Here is an 18,676-nt window from a genome sequence, read left to right as displayed (position 1 = left end):
CCTATCTTTTTGGCTTTTCATACTGTTCATGGTTTACCATCCCCTTCTCCACAGGACCACGTTTTGTCAGAACTTCCACCATGACCTGTCCCTCTTGGGTGGCCCCAGAGGGCATGGCTTAGTTTCATTGAGGTGGACAAGGCTGTGGTCCATGTGATCAGATCGGTTAGCTTCCTGTGGCTGTGGTTTTCAGTCTGTCTGCCCTCTGATGGAGAAGGATAAGAGGCTGATGGAAGCTCCCTCATGGGAGAGACTGACTGAGGGGGAAACTGGGTCTTGTTCTGATGGGCAGGGCCATGCTCAGTAAATCTTTAATCCCATGTTCTGTTGATGGGAGGGGCTGTGTTCCCTTCCTGTTCTTTGACCAACCTTTGGTGGAGGTAATGAAGACAGTGGTGACCTCCTTCAAAAGGTCCCATGATGCACTGCTGCACTCAGTGCCCCCGACCCTGCAGCAGGCCACCACCAACCCACACCTCCGCCAGAGACTCCTGCAAAGTCTGGGTCAGTCTCTTGTGAGGTCACTGTTCCTTTCTCTTGGGTCCTGTTGTGTACAAGCTTTTCCCTTATGCAGTGGAAGTGACAAATAGATTCGAAGGATTAGATCTGATAGACAGAGTGCCTGAGGAACTATGGACAGAGGTTCATGACATTGTACAGGAGGCGGTGATCAAGACCATTCTCAAGAAAAAGACATGCAAAAAGGCAAAATGGTTGTCTGAGGAGGCCTTACAAACAGCTATGAAAAGAAGAGAAGCAAAAGGCAAAAGAGAGAAGGAAAGATATACCCATTTGAATGCAGAGTTCCAAAGAATAGCCAGGAGAGATAAGAAAGCCTTCCTCAGTGATCAATGCAAAGAAATAGAGGAAAGCAATAGAATGGGAAAGACTAGAGACCTCTTCAAGAAAATTAGACATACCAAGGGAACATTTCATGCAAAGATGGGCACAATGAAGGACAGAAATGGTATGGACCTAACAGAAGCAGAAGATATTAAGAAGAGGTGGCAAGAATACACAGAAGAACCATACAAGAGAGCTTCAAGACCCAGATAATCATGATGGGGTGGTCACTCACCTAGAGCCAGACATCTTGAATGCAAAGTCAAGTGGGCCATAGGAAGCATCACTACAAACAAAGCTAGTGGAGGTGATGGAATTCCAGTTGAGCTCTTTCAAATCCTAAAAGATGATGCTGTGACAACTGCTCCACGCAATATGCCAGCAAATTTGGAAAACTCAGCAGTGGCCACAGGACTGAAAAAGGTCCATTTTCATTCCAATCCTAAACAAAGGCAATGTCAAAGAATGCTCAAACTACTGCACAACTGCACTCATCTCACATGCTAGCAAAGTAATGCTCAAAATTGTCCAAGCAAGGCTTCAATAGTACATGAACCGTGAACTTCCAGATGTTCAAGCTGGATTTAGAAAAGGCAGAGGAACCAGAGATCAAATTGTCAACATCCGTTGGATCATCGAAAAAACAAGAGAATACCAGAAGAACATCTACTGCCCTACTGACTGCTCCAAAGCAGTCAGTGTGGATCACAACTGACTCTGTGGATCACAACCAACTGTGAAAATTCTTAAAGCAATGGGAATACCAGATACCTGACCTACCTCCTGAGAAATCTATATACAGGTCAGGAAGCAACAGTTAGAACTGGACATGGAACAACAGACTGATTCCAAATAGGGAAAGGAGTACATCAAGGCTGTATATTGTCACCCTGCTTATTTAACTTATATGCAAAATACATCATGAGAAATGCTGGACTGGATGAAGCACAAGCTGGAATCAAGATTGCTGGGAGAAATATCAATAACCTCAGATATACAGATGACACCACCTTTATGGCAGAAAGTGAAGAGGAACTAAAGAGCCTCTTGATGAAAGTGAAAGAGGAGAGTGAAAAAGTTGGTATAAAACTCAACATTCAGAAACTAAGATTATGGCATCTGATCCCATTACTTCATGGTAAATAGATGGGGAAATAGTGAGAGACTTTATTTTTCTGGGCTCCAAAATCACTGCAGATGATGACTGCAGCCATGAAATTAAAAGATGCTTGCTCCTTGAAAGAAAAGTTATGATCAACCAAGACAGCATGTTAAAAAGCAGAGACTTTACTTTGCCAACAAAGGTCCATCTAGTCAAAGCTATGGTTTTTCCAGTAGTCGTATATGGATGTGAGAGTTGGACTGTAAAGGAAGCTGAGCACAGAAGAATTGATGCTTTTGAACTGTGGTGTTGGAGAAGACTCTTGTTCAGTTTTCTTGCTATAAAAAATAACACAATCATTCAGCAAATGATTTGACCCTCGAAATAGAAGCAATTGGACATCATCTCCCAGGGCAGCTTATAAGGTAACTAACCCAAGTTTGAGGAACACTTAAGTAGCCAACTTGGGTGATCTGGCAGTACCTTAGGTAATGGTGGGCTTCCTCCGTGGCTCAGTGACGGGAAATCCGCCTGCAACACTGGAGACGCAGGTTCAATTCCTGGGTCAGGAAGATACCCTGGAGGAGTAGATGGCAACCCACTCCAGTATTCTTGCCTGGAGGATCCCAGGAAGAGAGGAGCCTGCTGGGCTACGGTCCACGGGCCATAAAGTCAGACATGACTGAGCATGCATCTACTTATCTACTTACTAGGAAATGGCAGATCTAACCATTTTCAAATGTTTAAATGAGAATTGTTGTTAATTTTAATAATTACTGGCTTCACTTCTTTCTCAACAATCTGACATCACTGTAATCTACAACACTTCTAGATTTGGATCAGTTCCTTTTGCTTATCCTTCCTTCTGTAAAAAGAAAGGAATTTAGTGATTACAGTGATTAAACTGCAATAAAGCTACATACTTAAACAAGGATTTTGCCCTTTCAAGGTGAGGCTGCAAACACAAAGAATACTGTGCTGTCGGTCACTCTGTGAAAAGCGAAAGTGAAGTCGCTCAGTTGTGTCCAACTCTTGCAACCCCGTGGACTGTAGCCCACCAGGCTCCTCCGTCCATGAGATTCTCCAGGCAAGAATACTGGAGTGGGTTGCCATTTCCTTCTCCAGGGGATCTTTCTGACCCAGGGATCGAACCCAGGTCTTCCGCATTGCAGGCAGACGCTTTAACCTCTGAGCCACCAGGGAAGCAGTCTGGGCCAAGACTGGATTCGGCTTCTTCGAAGTTTTCTTGAAATGCTGCTTTTAATAACAGATAGTATGAGTTTTCTAGTAGCAGAAAGTGAAGAGGAACTAAAGAGTCTCTTGATATGGGTGAAAGAGGAAAGTGAAAAAGCTAGCTTAAAACTCAACGTTCAAAAAACTAAGATCATGGCATCTGGTCCCATCAGTTCATGGCAAATAGATGGAGAAAAGGGGGACACAGTGACAAATTTTTTCTTGGGCTCCAAAATCACTGTGGATGGGGACTGTAGCCATGAAATTAAAAGACACCTGCTCCTTGGAAGGAAAGCTATGACAAACCTAGACAGCATATTAAAAAGCAGAGATGTCACTTGGTCAACAAAATGTTCATATAGTCAAAGCTATGGTTTTTCCAGTAGTCACTTAGGGATGTGGGAGTTGGACCATAAAGAAGGCTGAGCACTTAAGAATTGATGCTTTTGAACTGTGGTATTGGAGAAGACTCCTGAGAGTCCCTTGGATTGCAAGGAGATCAAACCAGTCACTCTGTACTTTGGCATAAAAGTTTTCCACACGGCAAAGGCTGAGGATCTGGTGTGCCCTTCTCGTTCTCCAGTTTTCTGCTGTGTTCTCATTTTATACGTGCCTTGTTCTTGCATACATGCTTAGTCACTCAGTCATGTCTGAGTCTTTGTGACCCTATGGACTGTAGCCCACAGGCTCCTCTGTCTTTTTTTAGGATCTTTTTTTAATTTAAGTCATTCAGCCCTATCCGACTCTTTGCAACCCCATGAACTCTCCAGGCCAGAATACTGGAGCCTTTCCCTTCTCCAGGGGATCTTCCCAACCCAGGGATCGAACCCAGGTCTCCTACATTGCAGGCGGACTCTTTACCAGCTGAGCCACAGTTCAGTCCAGTCGCTCAGTCATGTCTGACTCCTTGCGACCCCATGGACTGCAGCATGCCACACTTCCCTATCCATCACCGACTCCCGGAGTTTACCCAAACCCATGTCCATTGAGTTGGTGATGCCATCCAGCCATCACCAACTGAGTTGGTGATGCCATCCAGCCTCTGTCGTCCCCTTCTTCTCCCCCCTTCAGTCTTTCCCAGCATCAGGGTCTTTTCCAATGAGTCAGCTCTTCACATCAGGTGGCACAAGTATTGGAGTTTCAGCTTCAGCATCAGTCCTTCCAATGAACACCCAGGACTGATCTCCTTTAGGATGGACTGGTTGGATCTCCTTGCAGTCCAAGGGGCTCTCAAGAGTCTCCTCCAACACCACAGTTCGAAAGCATCGATTCTTCAGCGCTCAGCTTTCTTTATATGAGCTGTTGGTTTCAATATTGTGTTGGTTTCCACCAAACATTAGCATGAATCAGCCGTGGGTAGCGTATGTCCCCTCCTCCTTGAACCTCCCTCCCACCTCTCCTCATCCCACCCCTCTTGGTTGTCACAGAGCCCCAGTTTGAGTTCCCTGAGTCACACAGCAAGTTCCCATGGGCTGTGTATTTTACACATGGCAGTGTACATGTATCCGCGTTACTCTCTGCACGCAGCCCGCCCTCTCCTGCCCCCACCCCCGTCCCGTCTGTAATTCTGTTCTCTGTATCTGTGTCTCCACTGCTGCCTTTGATTTTGCCCGAGTCTTTCAGGTTCCAAGAAATCAGATTTCTCCTTGCCACTCATCAGGTCTCTTCTGAATGTATTAGGGATCAGGGCTTAAAATACATGTGTACGTATTGTGTGCAGAAGAACCTGTGGTTGAGACACATGCTCCTTGTGGAAAACTTATATAAAGTGCGGAAGAATTTAAGGAAACAAAAGTAAACCCACCTAGAATTCCACCCCTCGGATAACACTGGTAGTATTTTGAAATATCTCTTTCCCATCCCCGTCACTGTTTTTTTTTAAATATAGACCATTTTATTTTAAGTCTTTGTTGAGTTTGCTACACTGTCTCTTCTGTTTTATGTTTTGGGTTTTTTGCCCCCAGGCATGTGGGATCTTAGTTCCCCGACCAGGGATCAAACCTGCACCCTTTGCATTAGAAAGTGAGGTCCTAATCACTGGGCCACCAGGGAAGTCTCTCCTTCATTGTTTTTTATAAGTTTTGGATCATTTTTTCTCAAGTAATCACGATAACAACACGGATATATAAGCACACAAAATCTTATATCCCGCTTCCATCAATTCACATAAGTACTGTCCTAGCTTAGTAGAAATATAAAGAAATAAAGATGATTTTTAAAGCCTAATGTGCTGCGGCATGAGTAGACAGAGACAGCCCTGCCTGGTCCTGCTCCTGGCTGGCCCCTCGGGATGCGGTGGCTGACACACCAGGGATGTTGCCGTGGAGGGGGCCACCTCCTGCTGTCTCCCTCCATCATCACCCAGGAGAGAGTTCCGCCGTGTTCCCCTGAGCCTCTGGTCCTCATCTTTTCATCAGGTTAAGAGTAATGGTTCTGACATGTTAAAAAAGGTATCTGTAGGATTAGGGATTATGGAGACCATTCTGTCAGAAACTATGAGAACTCCTCTTCTGCTAAGTGTGTAAACTCACCCCCAAAAGGAGGTGGACTGCAAGCTGCCCCGAGCCATCAAAGCACCACGGAGATTCCAGCATCTCAGAGATTTAGGTTTACCTGGTGATCAAGCACGCCCGTGTTCCTGATTGCCTTACAAACAGCAACTTTATGGAAAGGCCATATTCTTTCTTGACAAGGAACAGAAAGAAAGTGAGCAAGCTGTAACACAATGAGGAATGAAGTGTCAGGTGTAATCCCACACCCCTCCTGATGATGCAGGAAACAGGATTTCTTCCCAGCTCCTCAGGACCTGGCGGTTGTGTATGCAGAAGAGGAAATGGCTTTATACCCTGGTTTCTCCAAAGATGCGCTTCATGGTTTCTCAAGAGATGATTTCTGTGCTAAGGAATTTTCAGTCTCTGACTTACGCCTGTTTCCCAGGAGGGGTACTGTTCGTGTCCCAAAGGCAATGGTGAGAGCAAGGTGGTGTGTGAGATTGTTTGAACACAAACACGCTCCATAACAAGGGGACCTAGGTTCCAGACCTGGCTCCTGGCAGGAGCTGTGTCTGCCCAGCAGAGGCGCCCGCCTCCCCTCCTGTCTGAGCCTGGACCTTCCCCTGGATAAACAGCTGGGGTCACCGCCAACTTTGAGCTGCTCTTGTCCCTCCAAAGTCTGGAGGGAGGTTCAGGAAAAGCCGTGTCCAGAGGCTGCCCCTTTGGCGCAAGGCAAAGGAAAACGCTGCTGACAGCAGCTGCATGGCTTTCCAAGGAAAAGGAAATAACCCAGAAGGAGAAAGACCACCCAGAAGATGCCAGGAGTGGGCAGGGCGCTCCCCTCTGGAAGGCGTGTCGCATCTGAGTGTCCAGATGCTGAAGACCCGGGCCTCGGCCTGTGAGCCAGGCCGGCCAGTCCCGGGGTCGTTCTCAGCCTCTGGGGAAGGAGAGGGTGGGGAGGACAATCTCAGCTCCCTGCTGGAGGTCTGTGGGCCTGGGTGGCATTGCTTGGGACAGTTTGTTCCAACCTCCTGGTTTTGTGGACATCAGGGTCCCTGCTGAGCCCTCCAAGGACAGAGAGCAACAGAAGAGACTGTCAGCCTAAGGCCCTGTCTCCAGTCCTGGCCCCTTTCGTGACATCTCACGTGAGACCAAAGAGAGAGAAATCCCCTCCCCAGGTCGTTTGTGACCGGCTCCCACAGGCACAGAGGTCAGGGCACCCTTCCAGGCCGTCCGGGGAACAGGACAGGTGTGTGCAGTCTCCACCGGCCACCGGCCAGCCCCAGACTGCAGTGGCTGTCCGAAAGCCAAGTGCTGGGGCCACAGGCAAGAGTTGCTTTCTAAGAAAACCCAGTTAACATGTCCAGATTAGATCTGCTGTTGTGATCTGGACTAAGGACTATGAACTTCCCTGGAAAGGGCCAAGTGTGTCTGCCCAGCTTTCTGGCCCAAAGGGCAAAGGAAGATCCTGGGTGTCGGAATTGGTAACTGAAGAGGAAACAGACGTTCACAGAAATTGTGTCGAGAGAATTCAAAATATAATAACACCTCAATGCAGTTTTGGTAATAGAGGTGTAATGAGAAGAATGGGATTCTTTTTTGTTGTTGCTGGGGAATAAAATTTAACTCGTGGCTTCCCTGGAGGCTCAGTGGTAAAGAATCCACTAGCAATGCAGGTGAGGGATCAATCCCTGGGTGGGGAAGGTCCTCTGGAGAAGGAAATGGCCACCCACTCCAGTACTCTTGCCTGGGAAATCCCAAGGACAGAGGAGCCTGGCAGGCTGCAGTCCATGGGGCCACAAACAGTCATACATGACTTAGTGACTAAACAACAATAACAACAACAAATTGGTGGCATAAGAAAGTGAAAATGTTAGTTGCCCAACTGTGTCCAACTCTTTGCAACCCCATGGACTGTAGCCCACCAGGCTCCTCCGTCCATGGAATTCTCCAGGCAGGAATACTGGAGTGGGTTGTCAGTCACTTCTTCAGAGGATCTTCCCAAGCCAGGGATCAAATCCGGGTCTCCCACATTGCAGGCAGATTCTTTACTGTCTGAGCCACCAGGGAAGCTGGTATAAGAAATGGCTTAAAGGCCTTCAATTTTCACAAGCTTTGTAAATTTGTACCTTGTCTATCGCACACATTTTTACCACCGTGAGTTACAGATTCCCGCACAGATTGCACTGCACTGAGCCAGTCGGTTGCTCAACTTCTTTGGAAGGAGCCTCACCTTTAGTTGTTCCCCACAGACTGTATGCAGCAGCCTACCCCAGCCTTTTCAGCATCATGGAGCAGTTCCATGAAGGACGGTTTCTTGGCAGACCGGGATGATTCAAGCACAGTAGGGCTCAAGCTATTATGAGAATCTAAAGGCACCGCTGTGGAGAAGGCGATGGCGCCCCACTCCAGCACTCTTGCCTGGGAAATCCCATGGACGGAGGAGCCTGGTAGGCTGCAGTCCATGGGATCACGAAGACTCGGACATGACTTCACTTTCCCTTTTCACTTTCATGTATTGGAGGAGGTCATGGCAGCCCACTCCAGTATTCTCGCCTGGAGAATCCCACGGCCAGAGAAGCCTGGCGGGGCTACACAGTCCGTGGGGTCGCACAGAGTCGGACACAGCTGAGCACGCACGTGCACGCTGTAACAAAACAGCCCGCGCTCCACTTAGCGTCAAAGCGCGAATTGCCCAACAGCATTCCTCGTTCTGACGCGGTGGGCGGGCTTGCAGACCCCGGCACCACGTGACAGAACACCGAGCTCAGCGAGCCCTGTGCAAAGAGATGAGATCGCCACACGCATGGCCTGTCGCGCCCCCGAACTCCCTCCAGGCGAGACGTTAACAGAGGCCCGTGGCCGCCTTCCAGGACAGCTTTTTTTACGGACACTGAAATCTGAATTTTGTACGATTTTCATGTGTCATGGAATAGCCTTTTGATTCCCCCCGCCCCCCGCCGCCCACCCAACACACACACTATTTACAAATGTAAAAAGCGTTCTTAGCTCCCAGGCTGTAGACAGCGGGTGGAGGTCTGGACTCGGCCCGGCGGCTGTGTTTGCCGACACCTGATCCACACTCACGCTGGTGTCACAGAACGTCAGTGACCCAGGAGAACGGTCAGGAAGGCAAAATGAAGCAGCTCTGGGCTCCACCTTTACGGCGTGCCCGCCTGTAGCTCAGACGGTAAAGCGTCCGCCTCCAATGCAGGAGACCAGGGTTCGATCCCTGGATCGGGGAGATCCCCTGGAGAAGGAAATAGCCACCTACTCTAGTATTCTTGCCTGGAGAATCCCATGGACAGAGGAGCCTGGTGGCTGTAGTCCATGGGACCGGAAAGAGTCAGACACAACTGAGAGCTAACACACACACAGCCAGTGTTTGCCCATGCAGAATTGGAAACCAGAGGGGAGAAATCTTCAGGTTACAGAGTTACAGAGGTCTTCACCTCCGCAGCGTTTCCTCAGACTTGGCCCTTCAGCACTGCATACGTCTATAACCTAGAGATGTGTGGCGACTAACCTAGAAATTTGCCTTCAGCTGTAGTTTTTTTTTCTTTTTTTGGCCTGACCACGCCGCATGCAAGATTTTAGTCCCCTACCCAGGGATTGAACCCATGCCCCCTGCAGTGGAAGGTGAAGTCTTAACAATTGGACTTCCAGGGAAGGCCCCTTCAGCCATCTTTTGCTGCCGCTGCTAAGTCGCTTCAGTCGTGTCTGACTCTGTGTGACCCCATAGACGGCGGCCCAGCAGGCTCCGCCATCCCTGAAATTCTCCAGGCAAGAACACTGGAGTCGGTTGCCATTTCCTTCTCAACCACTTTTTAGGACCTGGTTTTTCTACTCTGAGCTTCCTGGGTTTTTTTCCTCCACTTCGGATCGTGCATCCCTGTTAGCCCGTGTTGAACTCTGCGTGGATTCTGCTCAGGTCAGCCATCCCAGACTCTCAGGACCTGAGCACTCTGCATTTCTGCGGGCATGTATCTAAACCCAGCCCACACCCCCTGCATCCCCCACCAGTCTTATTTCCTGCTCACTTTTCTTCCCTCCATGTTTCTCCAAACTTGGAATTCTAGTATTTTCTCAGTTGGTCCTGCAGTTTCTTTCCTGGAAAATTCCTTGAGACCGTAGCTTCCCGAGAAGTTTGTTTTCCCCAACTTTCTCACCATACAGTCCCCTTCCTGCTTTCCCAAGGCTCGGGAATCCCCTGAGCTGACTTGGGGAATGAGATCGCTTATTCCTGGTGCTTCTCAAGTCTGGGCCCTCGGGGACAGGCTGAGAACCGGTCTGTCTTGTCATCAGCCGCTTCCTCTGGCTCTAACACAGGGCCCTCTGCCCTGGCTGAGAATCCGGAAGGAGCAGAAAGGCGCCATGGCAACGGTGCCCGGTCGCGACCCCTCAGAACCCCTGCCTGTTTCTGAGGGAGCCTGTGCCGGGACCCCCAGTCAAGACCCAGCCCTGGTCTTGCAGTGTCGCTGTTTGCATTCGCCTGCGTCCCAGTGCCAGTCAACTTGCACCAGCGTCAGCCCAGGTAGGAGCCACGGTTCCCCGACGCAGAGGGAATGGCTCTTCTTTCTGTGTACCACACAGCACGTGGACTGCCCCCGCGGCTCAGCAGTAAAGAATCTGCCTGCAAATGCAGGAGATGTGGGTTTGAGCCCTGGGATGGGAAGATTCCCTGAGGAGGAAATGGCAGCCCGCTCCAGCCTTCTTGCCTGGAGAATTCCATGGACAGAGGAGCCTGCAGAGAGCGTCAAAAAGAGTTGGATACAGTTGAGCACACATGTACCTTGGGACACAGTGTGTGGATTCTTACTACCCACCCAGGGAGCGAACCTGCACCCCCCTGCGTTGGAAACGTGGAGTTGTTATCACTGGGCCACCAGGAAAGTCCCTCCCTGTTCTTTTTGAGGGGCTTGTGAAGGGGGCGACAGAGGACCAGATGGTTGGATGGCATCACCGACTCAGTGGACATGAGTTTGAGTAAACTGTGGGAGTTGGTGACGGACAGGGAGGCCTGGCGTGCTGCCGTCTGTGGGGTCACAAAGAGCGGCTGAGCTGTCAGCACTGTGGTTTCCAGGCAAATAGCTGCCCCACTCGTGGTGTCATCGCCTGATGGATGCTTCCCGTCCAGCTCGTGCTTTGCCCTAAACTTACACAAGGTCTCTGGGGGAAGCGGCTGAACAAGATGAGAACCTGCTTGTGATTCCTGGGAAAGCTCTCCCGAGATGCTGAGTGAAACTGTTGGGGAGAGAATGCCTTGAGGATGTGACTTCGCAGTACTGTTATTGTGCTCTGACTGTTAACAGTCGTTTGTGTTTTTACCCTGGAGCAGAGGGCCAAAACGGAAACTCTAAGTGTGCACATTTTCCCGTTTTAAGCTGTCATTTACATAAATCAACTTCCATTTGATCAGTTTTGGTGACTGGATCCGGTTGTGTGGTCATCACCACAACCCAGAGGTATAGGACGTCGCATCCCCATATGTGCCCTTTGTGCTTCTTTGCTGCTGATCCCTTCCCCTGGCTCTAGTTTTGGCTTTTCTAGAATTCCTTGCATCTGAATTCTTTTTCCTTGATAGAGGGATTAAAGTTGTCACTTTCTTCTTTGGTCAGTTTTGGTCACCTTTGTCTTTTAAGAATTTTGTCTGCTTCATCCGTGTTGTCAAATTTGTTGGCATAAAGCTGTTGAAATCGTTTCTTATTATCGTCTTAAGGGCTATAGGCTATGTAGTGATGACCCCCTTTTAAATATATGACGCATTGATTTTAAAGAGAAAATTCACACACAACATAAAGTTTTACATCTTGTTTTTTTCCTATATTTCTAGCTTCTTGTCCTTTTAATTTCTGTCTTTAAACTTCTACTGATGTACACTAAGGGCTTCCCAGGTGGCGCAGTGGTAAAGAATCCTCTTGCGAATGCAGGAGGCACAGGAGACAAGGGTTCGATCCCTGGGAAGGGAAGATCCCCTGGAGAAGGAAATGGCAACCCACTCCAGCATTCTTATCTGGGAATGCTATGGACAGAAGAGCCTGGTGGGCTGCAGTCCACGGGGTTGCAAAGACTCGGACACAACTGAGCAGCTAAGCAACAGTGTCCAAAACCAAGGCAGTACAACCAGAGAGCACAGAATCCACTGCAGTGCAGGAGACCCAGGCTCCACCCCTGCGTCGGGAAGATCCCATGGAGAAGGAAATGGCAACCCACTCCAGCATGCCTGCCTGGAGAATCCCACGGACAGAGGAGCCTGGCGGGCTGCAGCCCATGGGATCACAAAGAGTCAGACGGGACTGAGCAACCCTAACACTGTTGTTCAGTCATTAAGTCACGTCTGACTCTTTATGACCCCATGGACTGCAGCACGCCAGGCTTCCCTGTCCTTCACTATCTCCCTGAGCTTGCTCAGACTCATGTCCACTGAGTCAGTGATACCATCCAACCATCTCATCCTCCCCTTCTCCTCCTGCCCTCAATCTTTCCCAGCATCACAATCTTTTCCAGTGAGTCAGCTCTTCGTATCAGGTGGCCAAAGTGTACTTAAACTCAGCCACTCACTAGCCCATGACCTTAAGCAGATGACTGGAGCACTCTGAGTCTTAACCGTGTCCTCTGTCAAGTGTGGTGACAGTGACTGTGTGCAGGGAGCTGGGAGGCCTTGCCCATGGTGGGCACTAGGGAGATGACAGCCATCGCCATGGTGACAGATAAAGTAACGGTGGCCCTCAAATTCAAACACCTTGGACCAGACTGAGTCACTGGTGTCAGGAGGATGGGACCTTCCGTTCTCTCTCATTCCGTGCATCTGTTTCACACTCTGTATAACTAGAACCCTGAACTTTTGCACAGTGGTGTACATTATTGAAACACAGTTAATTCTTTAACTAGAAATTCTGCTTTCAACAGATATAGTACATCTGTGCAAGTATTCCTAAGAATGACTTTTATATAAAAATCAAGATTAAAAATCCAAGGCACTTAAAGCAGAGCTTCTCAATCTGTTTCTCATTATAGCACACAAGGTACATGACACATATAATCTGACAAGAAGGCTCCCTGGGAAGACATAGCTGTTCCGGAGCTCTGGCCTCCCCAGATCCTGCCCCGATCAGCTGGAGGGCTTAGGCAGCACCGCTCTGGCACACCTGTAATTCGGTGCTGAGCTCCTCTAGTTGGAAAACTCTGCAAGACATCTGGGACAATTAGAGATAATAGTAATAGAATAGCCAGTAAGTGAAAGGCGCTCAGTCATGTCCCACTGTTTGCGATCCCATGGATTGTAGCCTGCCAGGCTCCTCTGTCCATGGGATTCTCCAGGCAAGAGTACTGGAGTGGGTTGCTCCTCCAGGGGATCTTCCCAACCCAGGGATCGAACCCTGGTCTCCTGCATTGCAGGTAGATTCTTCACCGTCTGAGCCACCATGGAAGCCCAAGAGCCAGTTGAGGAAATATCTAATCGTTGCTGCAAGAAAAAAATAAAGAAAATCTTCATGCTTAAAAAGAAAAAAAAAAGTTTAAGACATTAAAGGAGAATTGCTGACATTAGATTCTTTATCATTGTTGCTTTAAAAAATATACATTTCTTGTCTCTGAAGGAGCTTGGTTTTCCCATTTCTGATCCGAGGAGGGAAGCCCATGCCGCTGTATGCCTTCCTATTGGCGTTCATCTTCTGCACCTATAACGGCTACCTGCAGAGCAGGTACCTGAGTCAGTACGCAGTGTACGCGGACGACTGGCTCAGCGACCCCCGGTTTCTAACAGGTGAGTGTCCTCAGTGACGCCTCCCGTCCCTGTGACCTTCAGCTCGGTGTTCACCTTCTGGTAGGGTCCAGTTAGAAAGCACACGCGTCTTGAGAGAACAGAGAGTCTGTGAAGGCCCCTTGACCTAGGCCAGGGGGCTGAGCGCTGGTGGGATGGAGGGTCAGGCTGTCCCCGTGACGCAGGCGCCGTGCTCTCTCACCCACTCAAGCGCCGAAAGCACAGATACCTGTTCTTAAGGTGACCTAAAAATAGCAACAAGCTGCAGCAGACTGAGCAAGGCACTGAGACTGAGGCCACTTGGGCACTAACGGGCCCTGTAATCTAAGACTGTCATCAAACCTCCTACAGTTTCTTCTGGAAAGCGAGAGAAAGTCGGTCATCTTCAGCGAGGCAGTTAGACTTTAAACTCCGAGGTTTATGAGGTTTTTGAAAATTTTTTTTATTTTTATCAGTTAATATAAAGTAGCACATTTTCCAGGCTTCCCTGGTGGTGGCTCAGACAGTAATGAATCTTCCCACAATGCAGGAGACCCGGGTTCCATCCCAGGGTCAGGAAGATTCCCTGGAGGGGGGAATGGCTACCTGCTCCAGTATTCTTGCCTGGAAAATTCCATGGAGAGAGGAGCCTGGCGGGGAGGGGAGGGGGAAGAGTCCCATTCAGGGAGTTGCAATAAGTTGGACACAACGGAGCCACTGAGCACACACACACGCACACGGGTAGCTTCTAAGAGTCCATCAACTTTTCAAATTGCCCTAAAGCCCTTTAAACTATATAAAGTAACCTTAGGACTTCCCTGGTGGTCCAGTGCAGGGGACATAAGTTTGATCCCTAATCTGGGGAGATTTCACTTGCCTGAGACGAGCTAAGCTGGTGTGTCCTAGAGACCGTGGTCTGCACCAGGAGAAGCCATTACAGTGAGGAGCCGGAGCACCGTACCTAGAGAGTCGCCCCCGCTCCTCACGACCAGGGAAAGCCACGTGCAGGAGTGAGGGCCTAGCACAGCCAGAAACAAATTAAAAAATAAAGTGACCCTCCATTTCTCCTTTTTTTTTCGCTCCACATCTATGAATTGGTCATAATAGAGGAAACTTAACGTTTAAACTCCCAGATGGCACTAGTGGTACAGACCCCGCCTGCCAGCGGAGGAGACGTAAGGGACGCTGGCTCAATCCCAGGGAAGGGAGGATCCCCCAGAGGAGGGCCTGGCAACGCACTCCAGTGTTCTTGCCTGGGAAACTCCATGGACAGGGGAGCCTGGTGGGCTACAGTCCACAGGGTCGCAGAGCTGGACATGACTGAGCGACCTAGCACACACCCACGCCAGCTCCACAATCTGTGCCTCCACGGAATACCAGACTGAGCTGTTGTATTTGCTCCCTGCCCCCAAACACGGTCTTGATTTACCTGCTCTCTATCTGATTTTCTTTTGCCCCAGTTGTCAGAAGGAAGAAGGAAACAACAGGCTTGGCCCATTGCCAGGAATTGCACCCACGCCTCTGCCTTCTGAGGTTCCGAGAAGGGCCGAAGTTAGGTCCTCGTCACCTGAGGGAGGAAAGGTCAGGGGGTGAATCAGGCGGCCCCAGACCTTGCCCGAGTCACAGCAGAGCAGTGGCTTCACCAGCCCCTACGAGTAGGCAACCAAGGACAGAGAAAGGGAATGTTTTTCTTTTTTAACTAAAAGATAACAGTTTTCAATGTTTATTTGGGTGGCTTGGATGGTGAAGACACTGCCTGCAGTTCAGGAGACCTGGGTTCAGTCCCTGGAGGCAAGAAGTCCCCTGGAGAAGGGCATGGCTTCCCACTCCAGTAGTTGTGCCTCGGGAATCCCGTGGACCAAGGAGCCTGTGGGCTGCAGTCCGTGGGTCAGCAAAGAGTCAGAGACAGTTGAGCAGCTAAGCCTACTCCTACTTGAGGTTCTCATGGGAATTGCTTCTGGGATGGATTGTTTGAAAATTGTTGATGAACAGCAATAAAACAAAAGAATTCTTTGGCCTGTGCATTTAAGTGTCATTTGAAGTAGTTCTGCAGGTAGGCCTTGTCCCCTGCAAACCCTCTGAAGCTGGTCTAAAGTTTAAGACATTCAGGAAATTATATATAGACTTCTTAACTTCTCCACGATTGAATAGGAAGAATTGAAAATGAGAGCATATGTCATTGAGAAACAATGCAAACTTTTAACTGATAAAAAACCTCTGAAGTCATTTAAGAATGGGAGAGAAAGCGTTCAGATATATCAGGACTGATATAGATATATCAGGAATATCTACCCAGAGCCAGGCAGCTGGCAATTGACAGTTTTGTTGAGAGTTGAGGACACGAACAGACCCACGAATGCCAAATGATGAGCGAGCAGGAAATGAGTAGGGGAGGGGTGTGGATCTACATTAAATCGTTACATAAAATTATAGAGAAATGAGGACCAGCTCTCAGCTTCTGGGAACCACCCCCTCAACAGCCTGAGTGCAGTCCGCCCTGGTAAAGCACACGCTAGGGACTCCCTGCCCCACGTCTGCCCATGGCGGGGGGGTGGTGCCGTGCTTCAGACAGAGTCTGTGGCGTCACATAAACTTGGTGGGCCAATCCACGGACGATGACAACTCTGTGGGCCGACCCACGATGACAATACCTTTTCCTAGAAAAGAGGCTTGTGCTTCAGTCATATTTCTAGTCATCCCAGTCATCCTAAAAACATAGATTGTGACCATCAGATAAAGCTATTTTAAATAAATTGGGTAATTCAGTAGTGTTTTTAGAAGCACAAAGCCCTATCTCACAACACCTATAAGTCATCTTTCTAAATAAAGCACAGTATTTATTTCCATGATTTTTACTATTGGTCAAGGCTTGGATGTTATGCCTCTAATGATATTGTGAGGGATTACAATGATACTGTTCATTCACACTTGGGCTTGTGAATTCTGTGGCTTAGTTACCGTAATACCCTTGTATGTTTTATCTTGTTTAGGTTCTGCCTTGTGGTTGATAGGCATGCTGATTAACATCCACTCAGATCATGTCCTGAGGAACCTCAGGAAACCAGGGGAAACTGGCTATAAAATACCAAGAGGTATGTACTGAAAATGGGGAATTTATTCTAAAATTGACTGCCTGGAGAATTCCATGGACAGAGCAGCCTGGTGGGCTACGGTCCATCAGGCTGCAAAGAGTCGGGCGCGACTGAAGCGACTTAGCACGCGTTCCACGATCTCGTGGCGTGACGCCGCGCTGCTTTGGTTTTGCCGGAGCTCGTAGCTGAAGCACGCTGCTCGTCGCTGCAGGTTTCCGGTGTGCCGCTACTACCCGTAGGAGCAGTGACTGATCGTTGTTTTATTAAAGTGATAGAAGAACCAGTTCTGACTAATGAAAGCAAAAAGGAAATTCTAGTTATATCTGTGTTTGGAAAGAGCGTATGAGTGAGAATTTATGGTCTACGAGGGGTGTCCATCACTTCCTTTCTTGCCATAGATTAGAACTGATACCTTGAGTGACCCTCTTTCCAAAACACTTTAATATGTTGAGTAAAATTTGTAAATGCATCAGTATGGTATCAAGAGCAGACGTGATCATCAGAGGGCAAAATCTAAGTGAGGGCTAAAGCCCCGAGTGCATCTTGGTTGAATCGGTGACTACCCGCTGTCCCTCAGGCTGGCTTGTAGCCCAAATACGTGCCACTTGCCTGATCTGAGAAACCGTCCAGCCACGAATTAGGATCCTTGTGATCCTGGGGGTGGTGGGCTCACACCCACGATCGAGGCAAACCTAGATTCCCAGAGAACCTGCCTTCCACGCAGGCCTCGAGAGCCCAGCAGACCCTATACCGCGGGAGAATTGCCACAGTCAGAGGTTGCAGAGCCCATGAGGAACAGATCCCCATGAGCAAGGGCGTCATTGATGTGAGCGATCTCAGAGCTTAGAATTCAGGTACAGGTTATAAACTTTCATATTTAAAACTTAAATATTTAAACCATAAAGGGATTGAAAGTATGAGTAAAGGAGTAGCATACTATAAAAAGAACTAAATAGATATAGAAGTTAAAAAAACAACAGAGCTTCTAAAAAAATTTTTTTAATCAGTTGGTAAAGCTAAAAACTCAAAGAGCAGCAGTGAACAGCACAAATGGTAGCACTCAGGCTGGAATCCTTGTGTTATCTTCCTGGAAACCGTACAGAAATAACAGTGGAACAAATAACCAGAAAACCCCATGAGCCTCAAATTGCTTAAGCTATGGCCCTGGGGTTGTCCTTGCAGTGTGCCACTGTGGTCTCTGGCCCGAGCTCCTTCCAGCCCAGCCCCACTCCCAGCCCCCTCACCCTGCTCTGCCCCTTGAGTCCCCCGAACCCTCCCTGGGGCGTAATAGCCCAGATGTGGAGCAAGCGGTCTCATCCATGGAGCATCCCACATCCTTAGAAGAAGGTCTGGCCTGTCGTGTAGACTTGATGCATCTGGGAAGACTTGATGAGTGAATACACAAGTGAATCTGCCCTTGAAAATTAGTATTTCCTTCCCTTTTTTGTCCAGGGGTTCCTAGAAGTCCCTCTTAACCAGACTAACACTGTTAGTCTGTGCTCCCCAGCCCTGTTTAAGTTTTGTCAGCTTGACTCGTTAGCTACTGAAGCAACATACTGAAGTATGTTAAAGCCATAGCATTTTTATAGTCAGATAAACAGGTGAATGTTGATACGGGCATGCAGGTACTACCAGAAGTTGTAGTATGAAATAGTAAAGCTGGTCTTATTGGAGGTGTCTCATCGATACAAGTTCTGTAAAGGTCATATTTTTCCAGAGTTGGTTTTTATGTTGTCCCTGCAGGTATCCACAGGTCTCTCTTCAGTCAAGGTTTCGTTAGGCATTGTTTTTTAGTAAACGTGCTGCTGGCTGTTTTCTCCTAGGGGGCTTGTTTGAATACATATCTGCAGCCAACTACTTCGGAGAAGTCGTGGAGTGGTGCGGCTATGCCCTCGCCAGCTGGTCCATTCAGGGCTGGGCTTTCGCTGTGTTCACCTTCTGCGTCCTGTTCACCAGGGCTCAGCAACATCACAAGTATGTTCAAAAACATGTTCGGCATTTTTAATTTGTTCTCTGATCTCCGCAGAGCAATCCTCAGGTTAGATTTTAGAAGCATTCATACTAATTTGTCAAATCCCAGTTTATACCAGGCGTTAGCTAGACAAAAGGGCTCTCCTGGTGGTTCATACATTACAGAATCTGCCTGCAATTCGAGAAAGCCGGCCTTGATCCC

The 18,676-nt window shown here is 48.6% G+C and overlaps 1 protein-coding gene across 2 annotated transcripts in view; it reads left to right on the top strand.

Moving 5' to 3' along the window:
* SRD5A1 (steroid 5 alpha-reductase 1) overlaps nucleotides 1-18,676 on the top strand; it is a 37,447-nt gene that overhangs the window by 11,773 nt on the left and 6,998 nt on the right. For both annotated transcript variants that reach the window (XM_027520590.1, XM_027520589.1), the window contains 3 exons: nucleotides 13,269-13,435; nucleotides 16,402-16,503; nucleotides 18,327-18,477. In XM_027520590.1, coding sequence (XP_027376391.1) covers nucleotides 13,269-13,435; nucleotides 16,402-16,503; nucleotides 18,327-18,477 — 420 coding nt within the window. The remainder of the gene's footprint in view (nucleotides 1-13,268; nucleotides 13,436-16,401; nucleotides 16,504-18,326; nucleotides 18,478-18,676) is intronic.

The sequence above is a fragment of the Bos indicus x Bos taurus genome, chromosome 20 (assembly GCF_003369695.1).
Source record: "Bos indicus x Bos taurus breed Angus x Brahman F1 hybrid chromosome 20, Bos_hybrid_MaternalHap_v2.0, whole genome shotgun sequence".
In the NCBI taxonomy this organism is placed as follows: Eukaryota; Metazoa; Chordata; class Mammalia; order Artiodactyla; family Bovidae; genus Bos; species Bos indicus x Bos taurus.
This window is presented reverse-complemented; position numbering and strand designations above follow the sequence as displayed.